The sequence below is a fragment of the Sesamum indicum genome, linkage group LG11 (genome assembly GCF_026168435.1).
Source record: "Sesamum indicum cultivar Baizhima isolate 11 linkage group LG11, ASM2616843v1, whole genome shotgun sequence".
Taxonomy (NCBI): Eukaryota; Viridiplantae; Streptophyta; class Magnoliopsida; order Lamiales; family Pedaliaceae; genus Sesamum; species Sesamum indicum.
Genome location: NC_142667.1, coordinates 14,815,787 through 14,834,740, shown reverse-complemented (window position 1 = coordinate 14,834,740; position 18,954 = coordinate 14,815,787). Strand labels below are relative to the sequence as shown.

At 37.4% G+C, this 18,954-nt stretch overlaps 5 protein-coding genes and 1 long non-coding RNA gene across 11 annotated transcripts; 2 read left to right on the top strand and 4 right to left on the bottom strand.

Moving 5' to 3' along the window:
- Position 1: 1 nt before the first annotated feature.
- On the bottom strand, positions 2 to 8,225 carry LOC105174272 (uncharacterized). 6 transcript variants are annotated; one of them, XM_020697858.2, is made up of 15 exons: positions 7,942 to 8,216; positions 7,797 to 7,843; positions 6,909 to 7,191; positions 6,459 to 6,802; positions 6,069 to 6,354; positions 5,815 to 5,882; positions 4,978 to 5,223; positions 4,066 to 4,141; positions 3,229 to 3,305; positions 3,095 to 3,144; positions 2,343 to 2,427; positions 1,987 to 2,085; positions 1,005 to 1,549; positions 549 to 771; positions 2 to 429 (listed from the first exon to the last, which is right to left on the bottom strand). In XM_020697858.2, the coding sequence occupies exons 1-13, from the start codon at positions 8,114 to 8,116 to the stop codon at positions 1,316 to 1,318; spliced, it is 2,070 nt and encodes a 689-aa protein (XP_020553517.2). In that variant the 5' UTR covers positions 8,117 to 8,216; the 3' UTR covers positions 2 to 429; positions 549 to 771; positions 1,005 to 1,315. The 6 variants fall into 6 exon arrangements, with proteins under 6 accessions (XP_020553517.2, XP_020553516.2, XP_088731568.1 ...); XM_020697857.2 differs by having other exon boundaries at positions 2 to 351; XM_088875442.1 differs by having other exon boundaries at positions 2 to 351; positions 6,909 to 7,135; positions 7,942 to 8,032.
- Positions 8,226 to 8,475: 250 nt separating this feature from the next.
- Positions 8,476 to 10,499, top strand: LOC105174271 (membrane magnesium transporter-like protein). Its single transcript, XM_011096312.3, has 4 exons — positions 8,476 to 8,646; positions 8,737 to 8,789; positions 8,907 to 9,007; positions 10,094 to 10,499. The coding sequence occupies exons 1-4, from the start codon at positions 8,574 to 8,576 to the stop codon at positions 10,182 to 10,184; spliced, it is 318 nt and encodes a 105-aa protein (XP_011094614.1). The 5' UTR covers positions 8,476 to 8,573; the 3' UTR covers positions 10,185 to 10,499.
- A 517-nt stretch (positions 10,500 to 11,016) lies between these two features.
- LOC105174269 (actin T1-like protein) lies at positions 11,017 to 12,365 on the top strand. Its single transcript, XM_011096311.3, has 3 exons — positions 11,017 to 11,311; positions 11,803 to 11,881; positions 12,037 to 12,365. The coding sequence occupies exons 1-3, from the start codon at positions 11,160 to 11,162 to the stop codon at positions 12,100 to 12,102; spliced, it is 297 nt and encodes a 98-aa protein (XP_011094613.1). The 5' UTR covers positions 11,017 to 11,159; the 3' UTR covers positions 12,103 to 12,365.
- A 787-nt stretch (positions 12,366 to 13,152) lies between these two features.
- On the bottom strand, positions 13,153 to 13,548 carry LOC105174268 (protein SMALL AUXIN UP-REGULATED RNA 54). The gene has a single exon (XM_088875230.1). It carries the CDS (start codon positions 13,546 to 13,548, stop codon positions 13,153 to 13,155), a length of 396 nt encoding a protein of 131 aa, XP_088731356.1.
- A 1,228-nt stretch (positions 13,549 to 14,776) lies between these two features.
- LOC110012932 (protein SMALL AUXIN UP-REGULATED RNA 12-like) lies at positions 14,777 to 15,118 on the bottom strand. Its single transcript, XM_020698069.1, has one exon. The coding sequence runs from the start codon at positions 15,116 to 15,118 to the stop codon at positions 14,777 to 14,779; it is 342 nt and encodes a 113-aa protein (XP_020553728.1).
- Positions 15,119 to 17,150: 2,032 nt separating this feature from the next.
- On the bottom strand, positions 17,151 to 18,301 carry LOC105174267 (uncharacterized). Its single transcript, XR_002287989.2, has 2 exons — positions 17,866 to 18,301; positions 17,151 to 17,542 (listed from the first exon to the last, which is right to left on the bottom strand). It is a non-coding gene; the product is annotated as an uncharacterized LOC105174267 (long non-coding RNA).
- Positions 18,302 to 18,954: the final 653 nt, after the last annotated feature.

Sequence of the window (18,954 nt, the reverse complement as noted above, 5' to 3'; positions counted from 1 at the left end):
ATGTATGCAATCTCACCAATACTAGATTCTGTAGGAAAACTTTCCAGTCTATTTTTATACAGCAGAAATGAACTTCTGACTTTATAACGTAGAGCAGCATCATACACCTCTAGCTACACATTTCAGCTAAGACAAAGCTCAGATTACACCCATTAGATTCTAAAGTTCACTACTGATATTTAAATCCGAGAAGGAAGCAATTTAGCAAGGTTCAGCTGTTGGCACAGGTTCTTTCTCATCCAGCCCAAAGAATGTTTGCTACAAGGCAGTTCAAACCACCAAGGCTATTGCTAAGAATTTGATCATCGCTGTTATCAGTATGTGCAAAGCTAACAGACCTAAAGAGTCAGGCTGTGCCATGAAAAATCAGAATTAGATTATATGCCCCAAGTCATCACAATAAACTTGATATAATCATCTGAAGTTGAGCTGTCAGAACACAAATGAAAATTTCAGAACAGCTGGTAGTTCAGGAGTATACTCCAGATACAAAAGGCTAAATACCCAATAATGAGAAAAGAGAAAATCAGTACTTAGTGAAAGCTCACCCAAGATATGTCATCAGTAAGCCCACCAAAATCCATAGTGGTGGTCTGTGAACTGTGATCAGAACTGCTACAATCGCCATCATGTCTCACAAGTAGGATGTATATTCTTCACTTTTTCCTCTTCAGTCTCTTTGTTGTCCACTACTTCCAAATATTCAGCAGCATCAGCAATCAATAAACCCTAGCAGTGGCAGCTGTGTTTACACAGCTCTTGATGTTCGGCCTATAGCATAGATTTGGAAATCAGAGTTATTAATATGATCACTGTTATGTTACTCTGGTTCCGGATACTACTACATTCAGTTATAACAAAAGCAAAAATCTGTTTGAAATATACCAAAAAAGAAGATTTAGTAACAGAACAATACTTGTTATACAGAAAACTGGGAACATGATTACTGCACCCATAGAACAATTGATTCTTTTGTTCATTTTATCAATTGGGTGACTACTTACCTTTTGGTTAGGGTATCAACTTGAGAAGTTCTTTACAGGAGACAACCATAGTGGCTGGAGACATAGATCACCTGTCAGAAAGATGAATGGCCACCATACCACGAGCTTATTTACTTACAGGATTTTTAACCAAGGAAACACCAGGATTTGTTTGTATAGGGCTTCTCATTTACTTCAGTTAGGGTTGCTATGATCTAGCACATGTCGTTCCCAGTCTGATGGCACTCCAAAGGGATTTTTCTCCAGCCATCCTATTTCATTAACTGCCACATCTTCTGAATGTTCCATAAGTATAGGGCTTCTCATTTACTTCAGCCTCTGGTTTTCACTTTAGAAAGCAAAAGTCTGTACATACAGTCGCCACGGTCTAGCACATGTCGTTCCCAGTCTGATGGCACTCCAAAGGGATTTTTCTCCAGCCATCCTAATTCATTAACTGCCACATCTTCTGAATGTTCCATAAGTACAAGCTTTCCCTTACCATATTCTAAAAATTCATTTTTCATTCTCAGAGCGACAGCTTCTATATCAGATTGAAGAAATACCTACACCAAGAAAGGTTTGATCATCTTGTCACAACAAAATCATTCAATCCAAAGAAGAACAGGTTGAGCAATGAAATGGTTGGTTTTTTCTATTTGTAAAGCAATATCAGCATCTTCAATGCATAGAAATGGTAGTTGGATGAGCAAAATGATTAAGGAAATCATATCCCCATGAATAAGCTCATTAATTGTCAAAAGAATGGCATCGTCAAAACTCTCAAAAGAAAAGAACAGAACAGAAATAAGAATAAAACTAAGACTATAATAGCAAGATGAGAGAATCAAGAATCTATAACTATAAGCTAAGGTAAAATAGAAGAATGTAGTTTCTCCCTTCAGGTAATGCATCTTTGAACTTATCCCTTACTGATGGAATGTATATACTAATGTCATTCAAATACAATGAGTCAATTTCAAACAGTTGGACAGGGCAATACCTGGCCTCCAAACTTTAACATATCAGCTATTGCTTCAACTAATGGACTCTGCAACATTCTCCACCGGTATTCTGGCTTGTTGAAATCAGGGTTTGGACACTGAAAAGAGAAAGAATTTTGCGGAGTAAGAAGACACGTTTGGCATCTACCACTCAACATGATCGGGACAACACTGGGAGGATATTAAATTCAGCAACAGAAAATTGATGGAGCATAGATAGTTAAAAATCTTCAGTAAGAAAAAAGGTCTGCCTTTCTATTAGATGGAAAGACTACAAACTGCAAAATGAGAAAATAAAAGAGCAGTTTCCATAATAACATGTGATGGGCATAACTAGAAGGCTCATACCCATTACCTGTATTGATACAAGAACCAAGTCTCCTGGGTAACTAGAAACTATAGACCGAAAAGTAGATGTTGCATTCGTCGCAATAAAGTGCCTACAACATAATATTCCAGATAAGGATTACTAAAAGCTAATTTGATTAGATAAAGTCAGCAGCATTATATCTTCCCCCACCTCACCCCCAGACTGCACCATGGGGGAAGTGGTAGCAGCACTTAGGTGGCTTTATCATATAGCATAAGACGCTTCTAGCATATATCGGAAAGAATAAGTTTAATTTTTTTAAAAACACAATGCAAAAGTCTGATACTTGAGAGTTACATAGGATTCTCGCATGTTGGATAAGCAAATTTTTCGCCACAAACTTATAACTAATAGCACCATACAAATCCATATTCAATTCGCATCAGCATGTGCAAGTGCAGGTGCAAGTTGCAATGCAGGAGAACAGGAAGTTGTCCAAATAAAATATTGCAACTTCCTAAACCATATTACTGCAGCTACCTTAATAGTAATGCAAATTGATCTTTGGTCTTGATCCTCAGGCTGCGGACACCCTTATCCTTTAATGAAATTGTTTGTTATCTTTTATTGTTTACAATGGGAGCTAGATGTGTTAGTTAACTGATGCTAAGTATTAGCCAAGTAAAATTGAACTCATAAATAAAGAAGAGTTCAGCGGGTGGTAAAATAGTGATAATAATGGATTTTTGATAAAACTACACGGCAAAGGCATAGTTGAACAGGGATGAAATACATACACATTATGGAGGTCAAGACGATGAATATCTTCTAAACAACGATCCACCAGCTGAAGAAGTAACCAGATGCCAAAATGAGTAAGTCCAGACAACTTCAAATTCAAGGAACCAATTCATTATAGAAAATAGAAGACCTTCGCATTTATCTCTAGCCCAAGAAAATTCATATCTTTCCTCCTCCTTGCCATTCCAACTAGAAACAAACCATTCCCTGTTGTTTCCCAACCAAATATTAATTTCAGCAAGACAGCATTCATGATAATAAATTCACAGACTAAGATTAATCAATCCAAAAATATAAATTCAAAGAGCAATTATTCAAAAATGGAAGTTTCAGCAGATTAACATTCATTTCTGAGAAATGATACAATTTTCTCCAAATAGGATTCTATTGAAGATCTAAAAGTTTTGCATGTTTAGGATCTCTGAAGAAAGGACTTCATTCAAACTTCCATTTACTCTCTGACCCCTGAATCTTAAGATGCAGTTCCTAAGATAAACATTCCTAGTGCATGGCCACCTCATCTACAATGTTTTTAGCTATTAGAGAAATGAAAGTTTTTGTATTTTAATATCTCTAACGCGCTAGGAGGTACTCCCTCTCTCTCTCTTCCCCTCCTTTTCTAAGTGAGTATTGAAGAGAACATTCAAACAATTTTTAATTCCACAGTGTCAAGAAAGCTTGAACAAGAAATTCAAAAACACTGTACAGCTTCAAAATGAAACATCAAATCATGAACAAAAAACTTCTTATCCATCAAAATTAGGCAGTGCTTTTCTTTACCTTTTTCCTTTTGTTTCCTCTTTTGGTGTTTCTCTTGTCTGTGTTATAGAGGATGTCATATAAGGAGACGTAATAGCCAGAAAAACCTTAGGTCGAGAGCAAGTATCTATGCAGGTATACTTAATATTACTATTCAGCCTACAGAAGTTATAATATGTCGTGGGAAACATGGTCATATGAGAATTACCGCTTCCGACATCAACAACCAGAGGTCTAGTTGGATCACCGTAGGTGACGCTCCAGTCTACCTGATAGGGATATGCCTGCAAAGTTCAAACAATTATAAGGTACACAGTTCTCCAAGAATAGAAAATGATCGGTCACATATTGCTCCAGAACAGCATTATTATCAGCAGTACCTGCAATTTTTCGTGAACTAAAATTTTTGTTGTTATCATCTCTTTTCAGAAGTTCAGCAAAAAGGCATAGGATGAGATACACCTCTTTAAGATGGATATGATTTAAAAGAAGCAAACCCTTCTATCAATTAAGATAACTGAAAGAGCTTGAACAAGAAGAAGAAAAGATGATTTGATATGAATACTGATATAAGTCATGAAAAGATTGACATGAGATCTTGATGGCAAAACATTTCAGGTAAATTTTTCAAGTTACTCCAGTACAGTTTATCCCTTTTGGAGGTCAACTCTTACATCATTTAAGGTATGTTGATTGCTAAAGTTTCACAGTATAAAGATGAATGAACAGGGTCAATCGAAGACATAGGTTCTTCGAAATTATTCTGAGCTTTATCTTGATTCAGTGAGCTATGGAAAAGATCATTATGCCTCACTTTCAACATAAACTACAATAGACAACACATTCTGCATCATGGTTTTTGTGTTGGTAAATAACATCCTCAAAGATAATTATGCACGTGCATATCAAACCGCAAATGTAAACCTTGATCCAGATCTATGGTGTGTCAGTGGGAAGAAGAAAAAGGATGTATGCTGGATCTTGAGAATTTCCAGATCAGGTAGGATCTTGCAGATGTTAATTCAAATTGAAAAGAGGCCTGTTTTGTGATTCCAAACTTTCCACCTCAACATGATGAATCCATCTGCACATAAAGTCAAGACTGAGTTTTGGGACTTACTCTATCTAATGCCAGGAGCCCTGGAAGCTTTCTTCCTTTAAGAACCTCCCACACAACAGCAGCAGTTTTGACAAAATTATCATTCGAAAAAGACTTTGATTTCCCCAATAATTCCTCGAATTCTATTTTTCCAACAAAAGTGATGTCGCAACTGCTCAGATTACCCAGTGTTTCTGCCAGTTCTAATGTTCCACCTTTATCCTGTTTTGATGAGCTGAATCTCGATGGGCCAATCCAAATTATTTTCTGGAAAACTTGAAGAAACTTTTGTCAGTGCAAACAGATAGAAGCTGTAAATTCCACAGAACACAATTTCACATGGGGAAATCAGGAGGTACATTTAAAGCAAACTCAATGATGATTAATGAGTTCACGGAAACCCATCAATCATGAACCTGTGTATATGAGTGCTAAGTTTTCCCTCTGCAGCGAATTATAACGTAAAATACTCTGTTTACAACGTGGGTTCTTATTGTTATGGTAATGACTGCAAAATTGAAAGCACTTTTTGGATCCTGTGGTGACACATCATGTGAATATATCCACTGTCTGGCAAAAAGACCAGAAATCAACCAAGTGCAGGAGGAAGACAGAGAGGAATCAGGTTAGATATTCATCTGGATGACAAGTATATCTTCCACTCATCCCTTTGCTACAGCTAAATGGTTTCTTCCCACTAACTTATTACATCAGAAATCTAGAAATTGCAGTGTTAGACTCTGGATAAGATGAGTAGAACATATTATTTTACTATTGATTGGCATAAAAAAAGTGCTTTTAGAGGGAAAAAACAAATTCTTGAGTATGATAACATAATTTTAAGAAGTTGAAAAGCACCTTGCATTTTGAAGCTAAATAGATCATTTCTTGTAACGATCTTGGCCCAATATCAACAGGTTGCCAACCTGTAAGGAGAAAATTTTGAAAGCATGAGGCACAGTCAAAATTTGAAATCAATAGAAAATTTTGTATTGACTTTTCAAATTCGATGATAACATATGAAATTACAAGTATCTAAAGCAATTAAGATCATGAAACTTGGGGTGTTCATTTTTGTGCAAAGAAAGAATCTTGGTAAGTCATATGTTTACCTTCAGAAATAGAATAAGCTGAAAATATCTCTATCTGATTCAAGGGATGATTTTTTATGCACCAAAAGTCTTTTGGAACAACAAGGGGAATGTTTCTCAACTTTGCGGTCTCCACTATACTGACTGCTTCTTTTAATGCTCCAAGTTCCACGAATTTCATGGGAACAGGTACTCCTAAGGCATGCATTATTTGAAAGGCCATACTTCCAACAAAGATTAAACCATCACATGTAGATGTCAATGAATGCAAGGCAGCAACTTTGTCTGCAAGATTGCCTCCACCTATCTGCAGGTATAATTGAAACTCCATGAATAATATATCAGAGGATTTCTGACAGATATATCCATTAATTTCAAAGAAATTCATTTGTGTAGAGTGTATATGAGTACAATGGCCATATAGGGCTTTTCAGTTGTCTTGATGATTTTCTTCAGCTTATGTAGGCCCTCCTCAAAGTAAAATCCAGCAATGTAGGCATTGCAAAAACTAGCAATACCAACAGTTGAAGCAAGAACTTTGTGAGATTCAGAAAAGGCATCATTAACAACTATATCAACCCCAGATGCAAGTTCTTTGGCAAAGTTTGAACAGTTGGCCCGTTCCCCCTTATAGTGGAAAAGATTCGCAAGCAAAAGAATGTCAGATCTTTTACTCTCTCCCACTCCTGAATGCATGCATACTGAAACATATTTCACTGGTACAACTTGGAGTTCAAGCACTGATGACAAAAATTCTGGAATACGGAGAAGACATCAGTAAAGAAGCACTTAACATGTAATTGCCAAAAAATGTATTCGAAAAACTAGAATGATCCTAAAACTAGTAAAATAATGCTGAACCTGCAACAGATTCCACCGAAGGACAAGGTTCCGAACTAGACTTAGAATTGATAGTCTCTCTCCAGCCACCCACCAGAACTACTTTTGCACCTGCTTCATGTAAGTACTTAATCGTGGAAAAAGCATTTGCTGGTGGTGATTGATGTCCTTTCCTTCCTTGAAGTAAAACCATTGAATCGAATCTCACCATGACGACTTTTCCGAATAGCTCTTCCTTGGGAAAATTCCTAAGAGTTTGTATGTGTGGAAAAACAGTAAAGTTTCCACGACCACAAACGGCATCCTGGAGAAAAATATATTAAAGACAATGTAATGACCCTGCACTACCAGTGCCACCTCAAGCAAACCTGAGCAGGAAACTATAGATTCTTTTAAATATTTTTCCTGCTAAAGTCAAATTTTGGTCTGGATGCTCTTCGTCAGTCTTTTATTCACGCTCTTTTGTATTATCAACCAGAAATAATATCAGAAGGCACAATGTGACTAATAATACTTTGTAACATTCACCAGACATCGGCAGTTCCCTCCTTAAACTTTTCGAGGAGATACTTTACAAGTATGTTTCCCGGAATGGCCAATTTAATGTAAAGCAAGTTCACTAATAAAAGCATGATCTTTTTTTCCACACATACATTAGTATTTTTGTCGTGTTTATTTCATTTGATGCAATTCCAGTGACTGATGAAATGCCAAGCACCAACTTTCAAGATGTTTTACACTCTGTATTACTTCACAAGCCATTTATAACGTTCAACAGCCAAGCGTGATACTGATTTTCATCAAAAGGAAAAAAGCATGTAATAATAACATGACATGAAATCTGCACAGAGAAACGAACAGAACGAAACAGAAAGAAAAAAAAGGGATGACTGGAGTCTAATTAACTACCTTCTCTGTAAGCGAATGCTCAGCTTGATCAACCACCTTACAACTAACTGTTCACAAAATAAAAGCAGACTAAAACATCAGGTGTTGATTTCAGTAAAATATGATGGCGAAGATCGCATTACACGAATATCGCAAAAGGATTAACCTGGCAAAGAAAACAGAACGACGCTGCATTCCTTTCTCTTCAATGCAGTACGATTTCTCGGATGAAAACATGATTTTTCCGGTGGAAATTTGAGTGAATCGAAGGCGCAAGTTTTACTATTTGAATTCTTGAAGTAGAGTTTTGGCTGGGGAAAAGTAAGAACCTGATTCATCATGCTCAGCCTCTATTTGGCAGTCGGATTTTCCTTGTTCTATTTCACCTGACCTGCTCGTCCCTCAAACACAGTCTATCAACGGATAGCAAATTGCGCTTCATTGCACTTGCATCCTTCACGCTATTACGAAGTTCTATTCTAATCCCCCATAGTTTTTATATTTTCAAATCCGCCCCGAAACTTTTCTCCCTTCCCCAACAATCTCAAATAATCTTTTCTAGTCTATTTTAAAAGCATTAGCGTAGTATCAGCCCAAGCCCACTTATAAAACGCTTAAGCCCACTAATAAAACAGCCCAAGACCACTTTATATTATTGACATCCCAAGCCCAGAGCCCATTTGCATATAACCAACAAACACACACCCGCCTGGGATCAACAATCAATACCACTCCACAAAGTCGCCGGCCGGCGATTTATCTCTTTTCAGCGACAACGAAAGACTTAAAGAGAGAACCATGGGCGTAGGTTTCATCGTCGGCGTGGTCGGAGTTCTGATCCTCTCACACGCGGCCTACTCCACCATTCAGTGTACCTTAACCTACTGTTTGTCTATTCAAATCTAATACCCGTTTGCTCAGAACATGAAATACTTAGTCGATGTTGATTTTGTATTTGCAGATAGGTCTCTGCTCAAGATCACGGGAGAGGAGTTCTCTGGACCCCCCATCAATGTAATTTCTTTAAGCCCATCTTGAGATTTGCTTCCTTTTGTATAAATTTTGGTGGATTTATTCAGATAAATTGGTCTTCTCTAATTTCTTTTCCTTCTTTTCTTTGAGTATTTTCAGGTTCTGGTGGAACTGATAGCGGGACCAGTTTTGTGCTTGTGGGCTGCTTTAACGGTGCCTGGAAAGTTTTTGTCGATACTTCCCCATTCAGATGAGAACAGGTAATTATTTAAGTCTTATTTTCTTCTCCGTGTTATTGTTCAGAAATTAATGTAATTCTGTCAAGTATTCATATTCCGGACAATTGGAAGACTGAATTTTGAGTAGAAGGGCGGTGAGAGCATAGCAAATCTATTGATTTATTTTCTTAGTTTTCAAGATTGATTGCATAAATCATGTAAAAAAACCATGTTCCTGTGAGGGTTTATATCTTTTCAGTTAGGAGTGGACATATACAACCGCTTGGCAGTCTTGCTATTATGTGAATCTAACACCATTTGATGTCCCTTGTGGTCTTGGTTTTTAGTTTTCATTTACTATATTCTGTGTTGTCGTGAGATGAGCTGCTTTATTCAAGCAGTTGATAATTCCCGGTGAGACCAGTTCAAAAACACGTCTCTAAAAAGTTCCTAGTTTTGGGCTGGAAGTTTGTAAATATTACAATTATATAGTACTTTAACAGGCACAACATTTAGTTATTTCAGCTCTTTTTTTGCTTGTGGCGTGAAAGAACCATTAAATTGAATGTGTATCAATAGGTTTTAGGATTTTGCTTGATATCATATTCTTTCCATTGATGGCTTATGGTCTGATCATAAGAAAGTTGCTGCTTTCTGCGAGTACAACGGAACACATGACAAGTTTTAAAATTATAATATGCCTATGAATATTGACTTCTCTCATTGTTGATCAAATGTCCTGTCATAGAGTGGATAATTTTACCGTACATGTTTGAGGTTTCTACAAAAGTATCCTACACATCCTTATGTTTTAGAAAAAACTGTTCACTCTCTCCACCAAAAATTAAGTACCGTTCAAATTATATGAAGGATTGCTGAATGGCAGATGTATGCTAAAACAAAAGGCAAAAAGTAGGATATTAATGAATGCAAAAGCAGCTTGAGGATATCTCTCTTGCCAGTCAACCCTAGTCATCGGAGATTCATAAGCATTTACCATCATTAATTTGATTGGCTTCCTCCTAGCCAGTTAAACCCTATTAAGCACTGTTATTCTGCAATTCTGGGATGAATATGCTATGCTTCTGAATTCTAATGTCTTTTCTTCCTTCTCATTTGTGGAAGCAGGGTCGTAACTTTACCTGCCAATCTGGACTTCATGATCTTTAATCATCGTGGGAAAGCATTTCCTCTGGAGTTGGATTTGAAGGTCTACTGATGCGCAGCGGCATAGCATATTGGTTTAACCAATGAGATATTGGATCAAAATCATGGACCAGATGTGAATCTTACTGAAAAACTAGAATGGAGTTATTTAACTGTGTAAATCGTGACATGAGGCACAACTGAATTGCACAATATATTTTCCATTTAGTGGGCTGCAAGGACGAACTCCAGGGTTGGCATTCTCTTTTTTATCTGTTTGTACTGTTTCAAATGCTTTGAATTTTGACTTGTTCTGGTGCTATGGTACGTGTAATCTGTTATACAGTCTTGTGGATGGTAAATTAGAATGGTTAAGCTCTTCTTCAAAGACTGCATCTTTGTACTTCAGAAACTGATAAACATACTCAAGTGTAGCAATGTGTTCTTGAAGCATATCCTGAAAGTTCACTGTCATGCAAAGTAATCAAGTTTATGTCCATTACTAAAACACAGAATATTGACAAAAAGTGTAGTTTGTTCAACATAATTAAACTAAAAAAGCTGCAATGCTGATTTATGAGCTTTTGTTGAAGTTTATATTTTAGCAAAAAGTCTTGGTTAAAAAGCTGTACGGAATAGGCCATTGCCTTTTTTTCCATCTGAAAAATAAAAAATAGTTTCCCACCAATATTTCTTACTAAGAAAATACTAAAGAAAGAAAATAAATGAAAATTAATAATGAATGTTACTTGTATTGTAATAAAGGTAGCAGTTCTTATTTTCTTGTTTTAAGCTAATAAGAGAGTAAGAAAGGAGTATATATAGAAGGCAAAGAATGTCAAAACAATAAAAAGACTAGAAAAATAAGGGAAATACGAAATTTTGAAGGCAGCTGAAATGACGGAAATGGGAACGGATACCCTTGATAAGATAATCAGATAACCAATTCCGTAAGAACTACAGAGGCTGGGCTGAGGAGTGAGAAGAGAGAGAGTGAGAGAGAGAGAGAGAGAGAGAGAGTGAGAGAGAGAGAGAGAGTCGGAGAGAAATGGAGAAGTACTTTGGCAACGCATATCGGGGAGACCCGGGTGTTCCTCACGCGGACCCGGAACGCTTCATGAACATATGGATCGGGTCGGCTACCTTCTCCGCCCTCACCTGGTTCAACCCTTACATGTGGCAACTCTCCAACCAATTCAAGTATTCACCAGTGCTTTTCTCCTTGTTTCACACCCACACCTACCTGCTCGTCTCTGTTCTTATGTTTATTTGTCAAGTTTTTTAAATTTTTCGTTAATTTCAGATACATTCAATTATCGTGTATATACTCAAGTGGGTGTTGTATGTCGTAATTAATGTTTGAATTGATGTTTTTCGTGCTCTATGGATGTGTTGTTTCTGTTTTCTGCTTCTTCAGACATTGAATGGGTATATACCAGGGTTGGGTTTTTATTTGAAACTTACTCGGTGTGAATGAATAAAAATAACCTCGTTGATTCAGCCAAAAAGAAAGAAAAGAACAGACTTAGATGCTGCTGTACTGCTACAAAAATTATCCTTTGTACTTGGAGAATATGCTTGCTTTGAATTGAACTCACCTTTTCTGTTGCCTGAGGAAATTGTTCTACTTGTGTTACAAATATAATCTTTTTGGCATTCGTTTTTGTTGCAAGTTTGATTTTTTTGTGCAGTTGGCATGACAAAGCAATGCTATTTGAACAATATCACTGGAAGAAAGCCCATGAAAAGAATCAACCATACAAATTTAAGGTACTTCTACTGAATTTGAGTTTGAAATTCTGAAGAAAAGCCATGTTGAAGGATAGTCAGGCATCTGTTGGCTGTCCATCTTGTGATATATTATCAGGCTTCAGTACTGTCATCCGAATTTGTTTCTCACGTAGCTTTTTGTCATTTTCTGACAGTGGAACCAAATGCCCAAAGAAGTACGAGAGTCGTACTACTTCAACTGGCCTGTCTACTTCCCTTAGTGTCCTTCCTGCAGCAACAAGGGCTCTTATGTTCTGGTTTTCTCAAAATAGACATTTTAAAATTCACATCTTCCACCCTGCCCGCTCAAAATGATATTTTAGGTTGAAGCATTTTTCTTTTTCAAGTTTTTGAAACAATTCTTAGTGCTTCTTCATCCTGTGTATTAAGATTACACAAGTTGTGTGTACAATCAATTGAGCCCTAAAGTTAAGTTGCATTTGGTATTCTATTTGTTGAAAGATGACCTTGCTGACCCTTCTCATTATTGGTCTCATGAGCTGTTTGGTTATTTGTTTTCATCTATTCTTCTGCTTAATAAAGGTTTACATCATACACACTGAAATTAAATCTAGATTCATCAACTTCTGTTGCTCTTTGTTTGTTTGTAAATACAGGGGTATGTAATGAAAAATGGAACATTACTTCTAATATGGAAGTGCTTTGTTGGACAGCAATTGAGTGAAGCATGCAAAGCAATTTGCTAGTTTTCTTCTCTAGGTTAAAGTGTAATGTTGATGATTCATAAGTTTATCAGGCCATGTTAAGTGGTTCATTTTTCAGGGAGCGAGATGTACACTTAGTTTTAGTTACTATTAACAAGAATTGTTTAAAATATCTTCTAAATGAACCATGTCAGTTCTCTTTTCCTACTTTATATCTTAGTCTACTTGAAATTGTCTTAAGACATAGTTGAACGTGTGTGATGATCGTGGCATGTAACGTAAGTTTGCCAGTGAATCGAACCCAATATTGAGTTAAATATTCATTCATACTCCAATTAGGGGTCATGTAATCCTTTTATCTATTGACATCAGTGGTATCTGTTTTCATGGACTGGACTTTCACCTGGTTTGCATTATAAGAATGTCTCGTCCTGTGCAATAATAGCTTGCAAGAAACGATAGAAGCAAATACTTTCTACAGTTTCTCTTTCCACACCATATTTCTTGATTCTATACAGAACTAACCAATGTAAAGCTAGTAAGTAACTTGGACAAAAAAGAATCACAGGTTGTGTGAAACTAGAGCGCAGTGCTTTGCTCCTGTTATCATACCGTATTGAAATCCCTTTTGTTAGCGTCCTTCCAAATCTCGTCTTGCAGAATCTTTTTCAACTCCTCAGGTGGGCACGGTACTGCAAGTGCACCCGTCTGCTGGAACCCATATTCTTCTTCTGCCAGCTTCAGCAACCTCAAGAATGCAGGTTGTTTCAGGAGGCACAGGTCCGCAACAAACCTTGTGGGCTTCTCCTCCTCATTGTTGACTGCTAGGACAGCAAAATGCCCTTCCTTCACATCATCCGGCACCGTTTCTTTTGCTTCTACTTCTTCACATTCAAATCTTCTGAAGATTTCCAGTACTCTTCTTGATATGTGAAGATGGTTCTGCAGTCTCTTAACCAGAAGTTTGAACGCAATGAAGCCTTTTCTCCTCTCTGTCGCCATTGCTGTATAAGTTCAGGGCTGTCTTAGAAACAATTAGAATCTTTCTCGCCAACCAGTTTCAAGAGTGGTGGAGGGAATTCTTTGATTTATATACTAGATTGCGTTGGGGGAGGAAGCTTCCTAGAATTAGATGATAAGCAAATAGACCCAGTGTTGGGTATTAGCATACGGATACGACTGTTTCTCGGTGTTCAACTGCAGCATTTAATGTGCATTTTCCTATGTGTTTCTTGGCACACTGTCATAGTTTGAACCAGGAACCACCTGTCTTGGGTGACCAACATGCAGAATGAGCTAGTTTGCTCTATTACATGCTGCACTCTGGTTGTGCATGTTCGTCGTAATTAATACGTAATGTGGTGTATGGTTGCAGTGTTTTGATGTTTTTAATAATTACCTTCCTCTTGAATATAAATGAATAACATTGCAATAAAAGTTACTCAAGCTTGTGTAATGGTTTAATTTAAAAAAATAAACAATAAGATGTCGGTGATTGTAAGTTTCACGACACTTTTATCTATCGCATGGGGTTGCTGAATTTTGCACTTGTTGCTTGAATTGTGTAATAGAAAACAGTCAAGGATAAAGAACTGAGATTCATCGTAGATGGAGTTCCACACATATATAGAGCTAAATCAGGTTAATTGCAATCCTACGACCTGCTAAACTCTCTTAATGATATGGGAACTAGATCTTAAACACCGACACGTCTGGTACGTACTTCCGTACTCGCTTTAGGGGGGGCAGGAAAAGTACATATTTGGCTGGGCGAGCAAGAATAATACAACTATGGGGCCGAAAACCTATCGTAGAATCACTCGTCCAAAGGGTATGCTGATTGAGGCATGTGGTATTAATTTGTTGTCCTGGAATAAGAAATATCTAGTTCAATAATATTTACTATGTAATAAACGTAAAGAATGAATTTGTAAGGTATGCACCGAAGTTGTCTCGCTTGAGGTACTTTTCCAAAAAAAATCTTGAAATTCTATCAAGATGGACAGTACTTCATACAACGGTGTCTATTTAGAATACCAAATTTGAACGAAGATAAAGTTCAACCATAGATCAATTTGATGTCAATGTACATGTAAATTGATACACACACATATGGTAGTAAGTAAAACCATAACCGGAAAATATAAATAACAAGAATATATGGTGACACAAAGATCTGATCGACCATGTAAAGCTGGATCTCCCTTACAAGGACAATGCTCATACTTCCTTACTGTTTTCCTTTGCTTCCAATTACAGACTGAAGGTCAGTATACGTGCATGGGATGACCAGAATCCCCATTTGTTCAAAACCGAACTCTTCCTCAGCTTTCTGTAAGAGCTCCAGAAATCCAGGATCAGCTAAACAACTTACTTCTACAATAAACCTTCTTGACTCACCAGCTTCAACTGCACGCACGGGAAAATGCCCTTCCTTCACGTCATCTGGCAGCATACACTCGCCGTCTTCAAGATCATCAACGGCATGGTTAAGATCATAATGGATGGATGACTTGTGGATCTTTCTTAGCATTTCCCGCACATGATTGAAGATCGCTGCACCTCCTTTCATCCTGGAAAAATTGAACATGGGAACAGAATGCTGCTAATGGTGAGCCAAGAAAGTTTAGCTCGAGAAACCTATATAAAGATGAAACTAAGCTGTGGAGGGGAACAAAAGATCTGGTTCTGATAGATATATGCAAGCCAATTTCATGTGTTATGCAACAGAGAACCTCTGATGCATCGCTTTCAACTGTACATGCATCTGGATTAGAGAGCGATCAATATTAGAATCGATAGTTCAAGGATGTTGTAGTATGTAGGGGGACCATCGATAGTGTTTAAATGCTCCCATCTTCACTTGTACAGTGGATGTACTTCATGGAGGTTACTAGTACCAGACTATCGAGTTGCTTAATAAATACTGAACACGAGTGAGTTCGTTTAAGCTTTTAGATTGAAGACTAGAAACCGTTGCTATTGAGTGAAAGGGCTATTGCTGTTGGCAAGAAGCTGATAACTATCGCCCTCTGCGAAACATGTACACATACTATATACCAATGGGATAATAATGCTTTAAGTACAAGGTGGAAAGCAAGGCAGTTGTTCTAGCTGGCGGACTCACACTTAGTCTGATGTTATCCAAGATTACCACGCAGCTCGAATTCTTGTAGATTCATTGGCTGCTATACTGCAGTTGTACTAAATTTTTCCTCCTGGGAGGAATACAGAGACCTGTGGCATTTATCGTGTCTTTAGGGGTGATATCATACAAGAATGGGGGAGATGAGACTGGGGGGAAGCAAGAGAGTTAAAACCCTCCCAACAAATGCGACTCCAAGGTTTTGAACCTTACTCATTGGTAAAATCCACTTTAGAGTCCAGCTCGCTTACCACTGAATCAACAACTTGTTGATATGGGCACATCTCTATGGATGTCAAGATTTTCAACCTAAATAGGGAAAGTTAACAAGGAACGAGAAAAGGGGATAATAATGTTTGGTAACTGGTTTTATAAAAAAAAAAAAAGAACTTCCTGAAAGAGGTATTGAGCCTAACAAAGATATTCCAGCTAAGCCTCGACGTGCAATCGTACCAGAATATCATAGTCTGGAGGGGGCTTCAATTATAGATAGTATTCAAAATTGCAGAGAGCTAACTCAGTGTGCAAATAAGGAAAACCAATAGCAACTATACCATTTAGTCATAGTCATTATCATGTTCATGGATGAGGTTTACGTACTAAAAACCAGACCAAGAAACCTATCAATGAAAGTAAAAGACAAACGTTTGACATCAAAAGAAGGAAATCTGCAAGAACTAGACACATGGGAGGGGTCTGGTTATTAGCTTGACAAGTCGAAACATGTTGAGATTTTATCAAGTTTCCCTGCCATCTCTTCTTTTTTCTCAACCAAATACTGAGTAATGCATCCTTTGCTCCACAACCGACCATGTCTTCATCACTGTTAGGAGACAAATGCTGTTCTTTCCAATAGAACTAATAGTAGTAACAGTATGCTTATGGTGGACTCAAAAAATTGGAGATTGTGGGACGACTTGTCTCCTTCTGCGGCCTCTAGAAATCAACAAGGGTTGGAGTTTACTATTACATGAGATGGAGAGATGTGATAATAATAATGTAATAATATCTACAGTTCACTAGTCAGTGTCGCAACTACCAATTTATCAGAAAATTAACCAGTTGAAGGTTTATATGCACTGGTCATAGTGAAGCACTTCTGTTAGCTAAATGAGGAAGTGGATGAGTAATAGTAAACCAGCAGGAAGTTGTAACGATATACTTTCTTCAAATTTCAAGTGTAATTTCCTCCCAAACTGCACATGAACAATTGCGCAAACTGAAATAAACCCCTATTGATTCAGAATCGTGATTTTTGCTGACCATGCATATGAGAATTGCAAACTTGGAGATGAAAAAAATGGTTTCTGCTCCTGATGTGTTTTCAAAACTGCATGCCGCATCAGAAAGTCAAGGAGTTGTTTAGGAGCTTCTGATGTGGGATGAGTATTAAGGTTGCCAAAATCATGCACAATCGACCAATCTGATTCCATTCACTTCTAGTGTTTGCAAGAACTCATTAATACACAACATTCTTCATCCATAAACAACTAAAAAAGTACAAAAGCATTATGGGAATACCATGAAGACCTCATTACTGTACAACATTCTTCATCCATAAACAACTAAAAGCATAGAAAAGCATTTATTGTTATACCATGATTCAACCACTACCAGTAGTATCTGTAAACTATATATACACACGTAAGGGATCATGCTTCAGAAGAACACCTGGATCTATATAATCAGACAGTAAGTTTAAGCTCAAAAGGATCCCTGGATCACTAGTACAGAGGAAGACCTGAAAACCAGTCACCATGGTAACTGGTGGGCCTCTCCTGCAATGCTGCTCCATCACCTCGACCTTCTCCGGCCTCCACATAGCCGTCCCTGCTGACCCAACACTATCACCTGGATTACATGCACACCCATAACCAAGATTATACTTGCATGGAAATAGATATGATTTGCAAATTAAAAATCACTTATAGCATACACGCAGTTGCATAAGACAACACTTGATTTAATTGGCGGAACTTCAACAAGTACAGCCACAGAAACGTAAACGACGAACAATTACACAGTAGCTCATCCAAAAATTGCATCTTTTTAAGCAAACTGGGCTTATAGCATGCCCACGTAACATTAGTCAAAATCCCAAAGAGGGCCCATGAATTAACCATCAAAAAGGAAAGCAGAGAAATTAACAGGGGTGATGGGAGTAGAGTGCTTACAGTTTCAGCGGCAGGCCCCGTTGGGCGCTCAGCATCCTGCAACGAGTTCAAGGAGGACATATGAGAGCAAAGATGAGGTGAACAACGTCGGAACATAGGAGAAAAAGGAGGAGGAGGAAGAAGAAAAGAAGGGCGAAGCGGAAGAGAACAAGGAAGAAAAGGAAGAGGATGAGACAATAGAAGAAAAGGAAAGTGGGGGAATCATCGACGGCAACGACTAGCATTATTTGAGCTGTTTGGCCATAGAAGCTCCGATCTGGAGTGTTGTGTTTGCAGGAAAAATGTGGGTTTTGATGATTGAAATCGCCATTTTATGTTCCTTTCAGTCATTTTCAGTTGAATGTTTTCTTTCAAGAAATCGATATATCTGGATTCAGTGAGAAGATTTTACTGCTTTTTTGTGGTTATAACCTTACTGTTCGTTTAAAAATTTTATTTAATTATGTACACTCGATTCAGACTCTGCTACATATACTACACATATAACTATGAGGTGTTTACTTTTTTTTAAGAAAATATTATAAAGTTAAAAAGAAAATGATAATTAAAAATTATATTATTTTGAAAATTACAAATTTGAATATTTTTTTATTTTCATCATATTTATGAGTTCCATTAAATTTTAAAATTAGTGTTGGAAGAAAAAGAAGAAGAAATCATTATATAACAAATTTAATATTAGATTGAGGTGTTGATAATTTTCTAAAATAACGTTAACTAAAACATCTGTAGTCCAGTTTCAGTAGGGACAACTGGCAAGTGGAAAAGAAACGAAGATATCCATCCCAGCCCAGACCATTAGTATTCTTATATGGGCCTAACATTAAAACCCAAATTCATTCCAATCACCACAGCCCAATAAAGTAAAGCCCATCATATTTATCAAGAATCCATCAGCCCAGCACTAGGGGAACACACCTACCCTATATTCAAAATATCACACACATTGTTTTACTTTGACTTTCAGTAGAGAAACGGATTGGAGTTTCAGTTTGGAGCCCCACACGTTTGACAGCCGAAACACGAGAACTAGACAATTAGACTAGTAAGCTCGTGCTTATCCAAAAATGCAAGGCAAAGTCAAAAAGG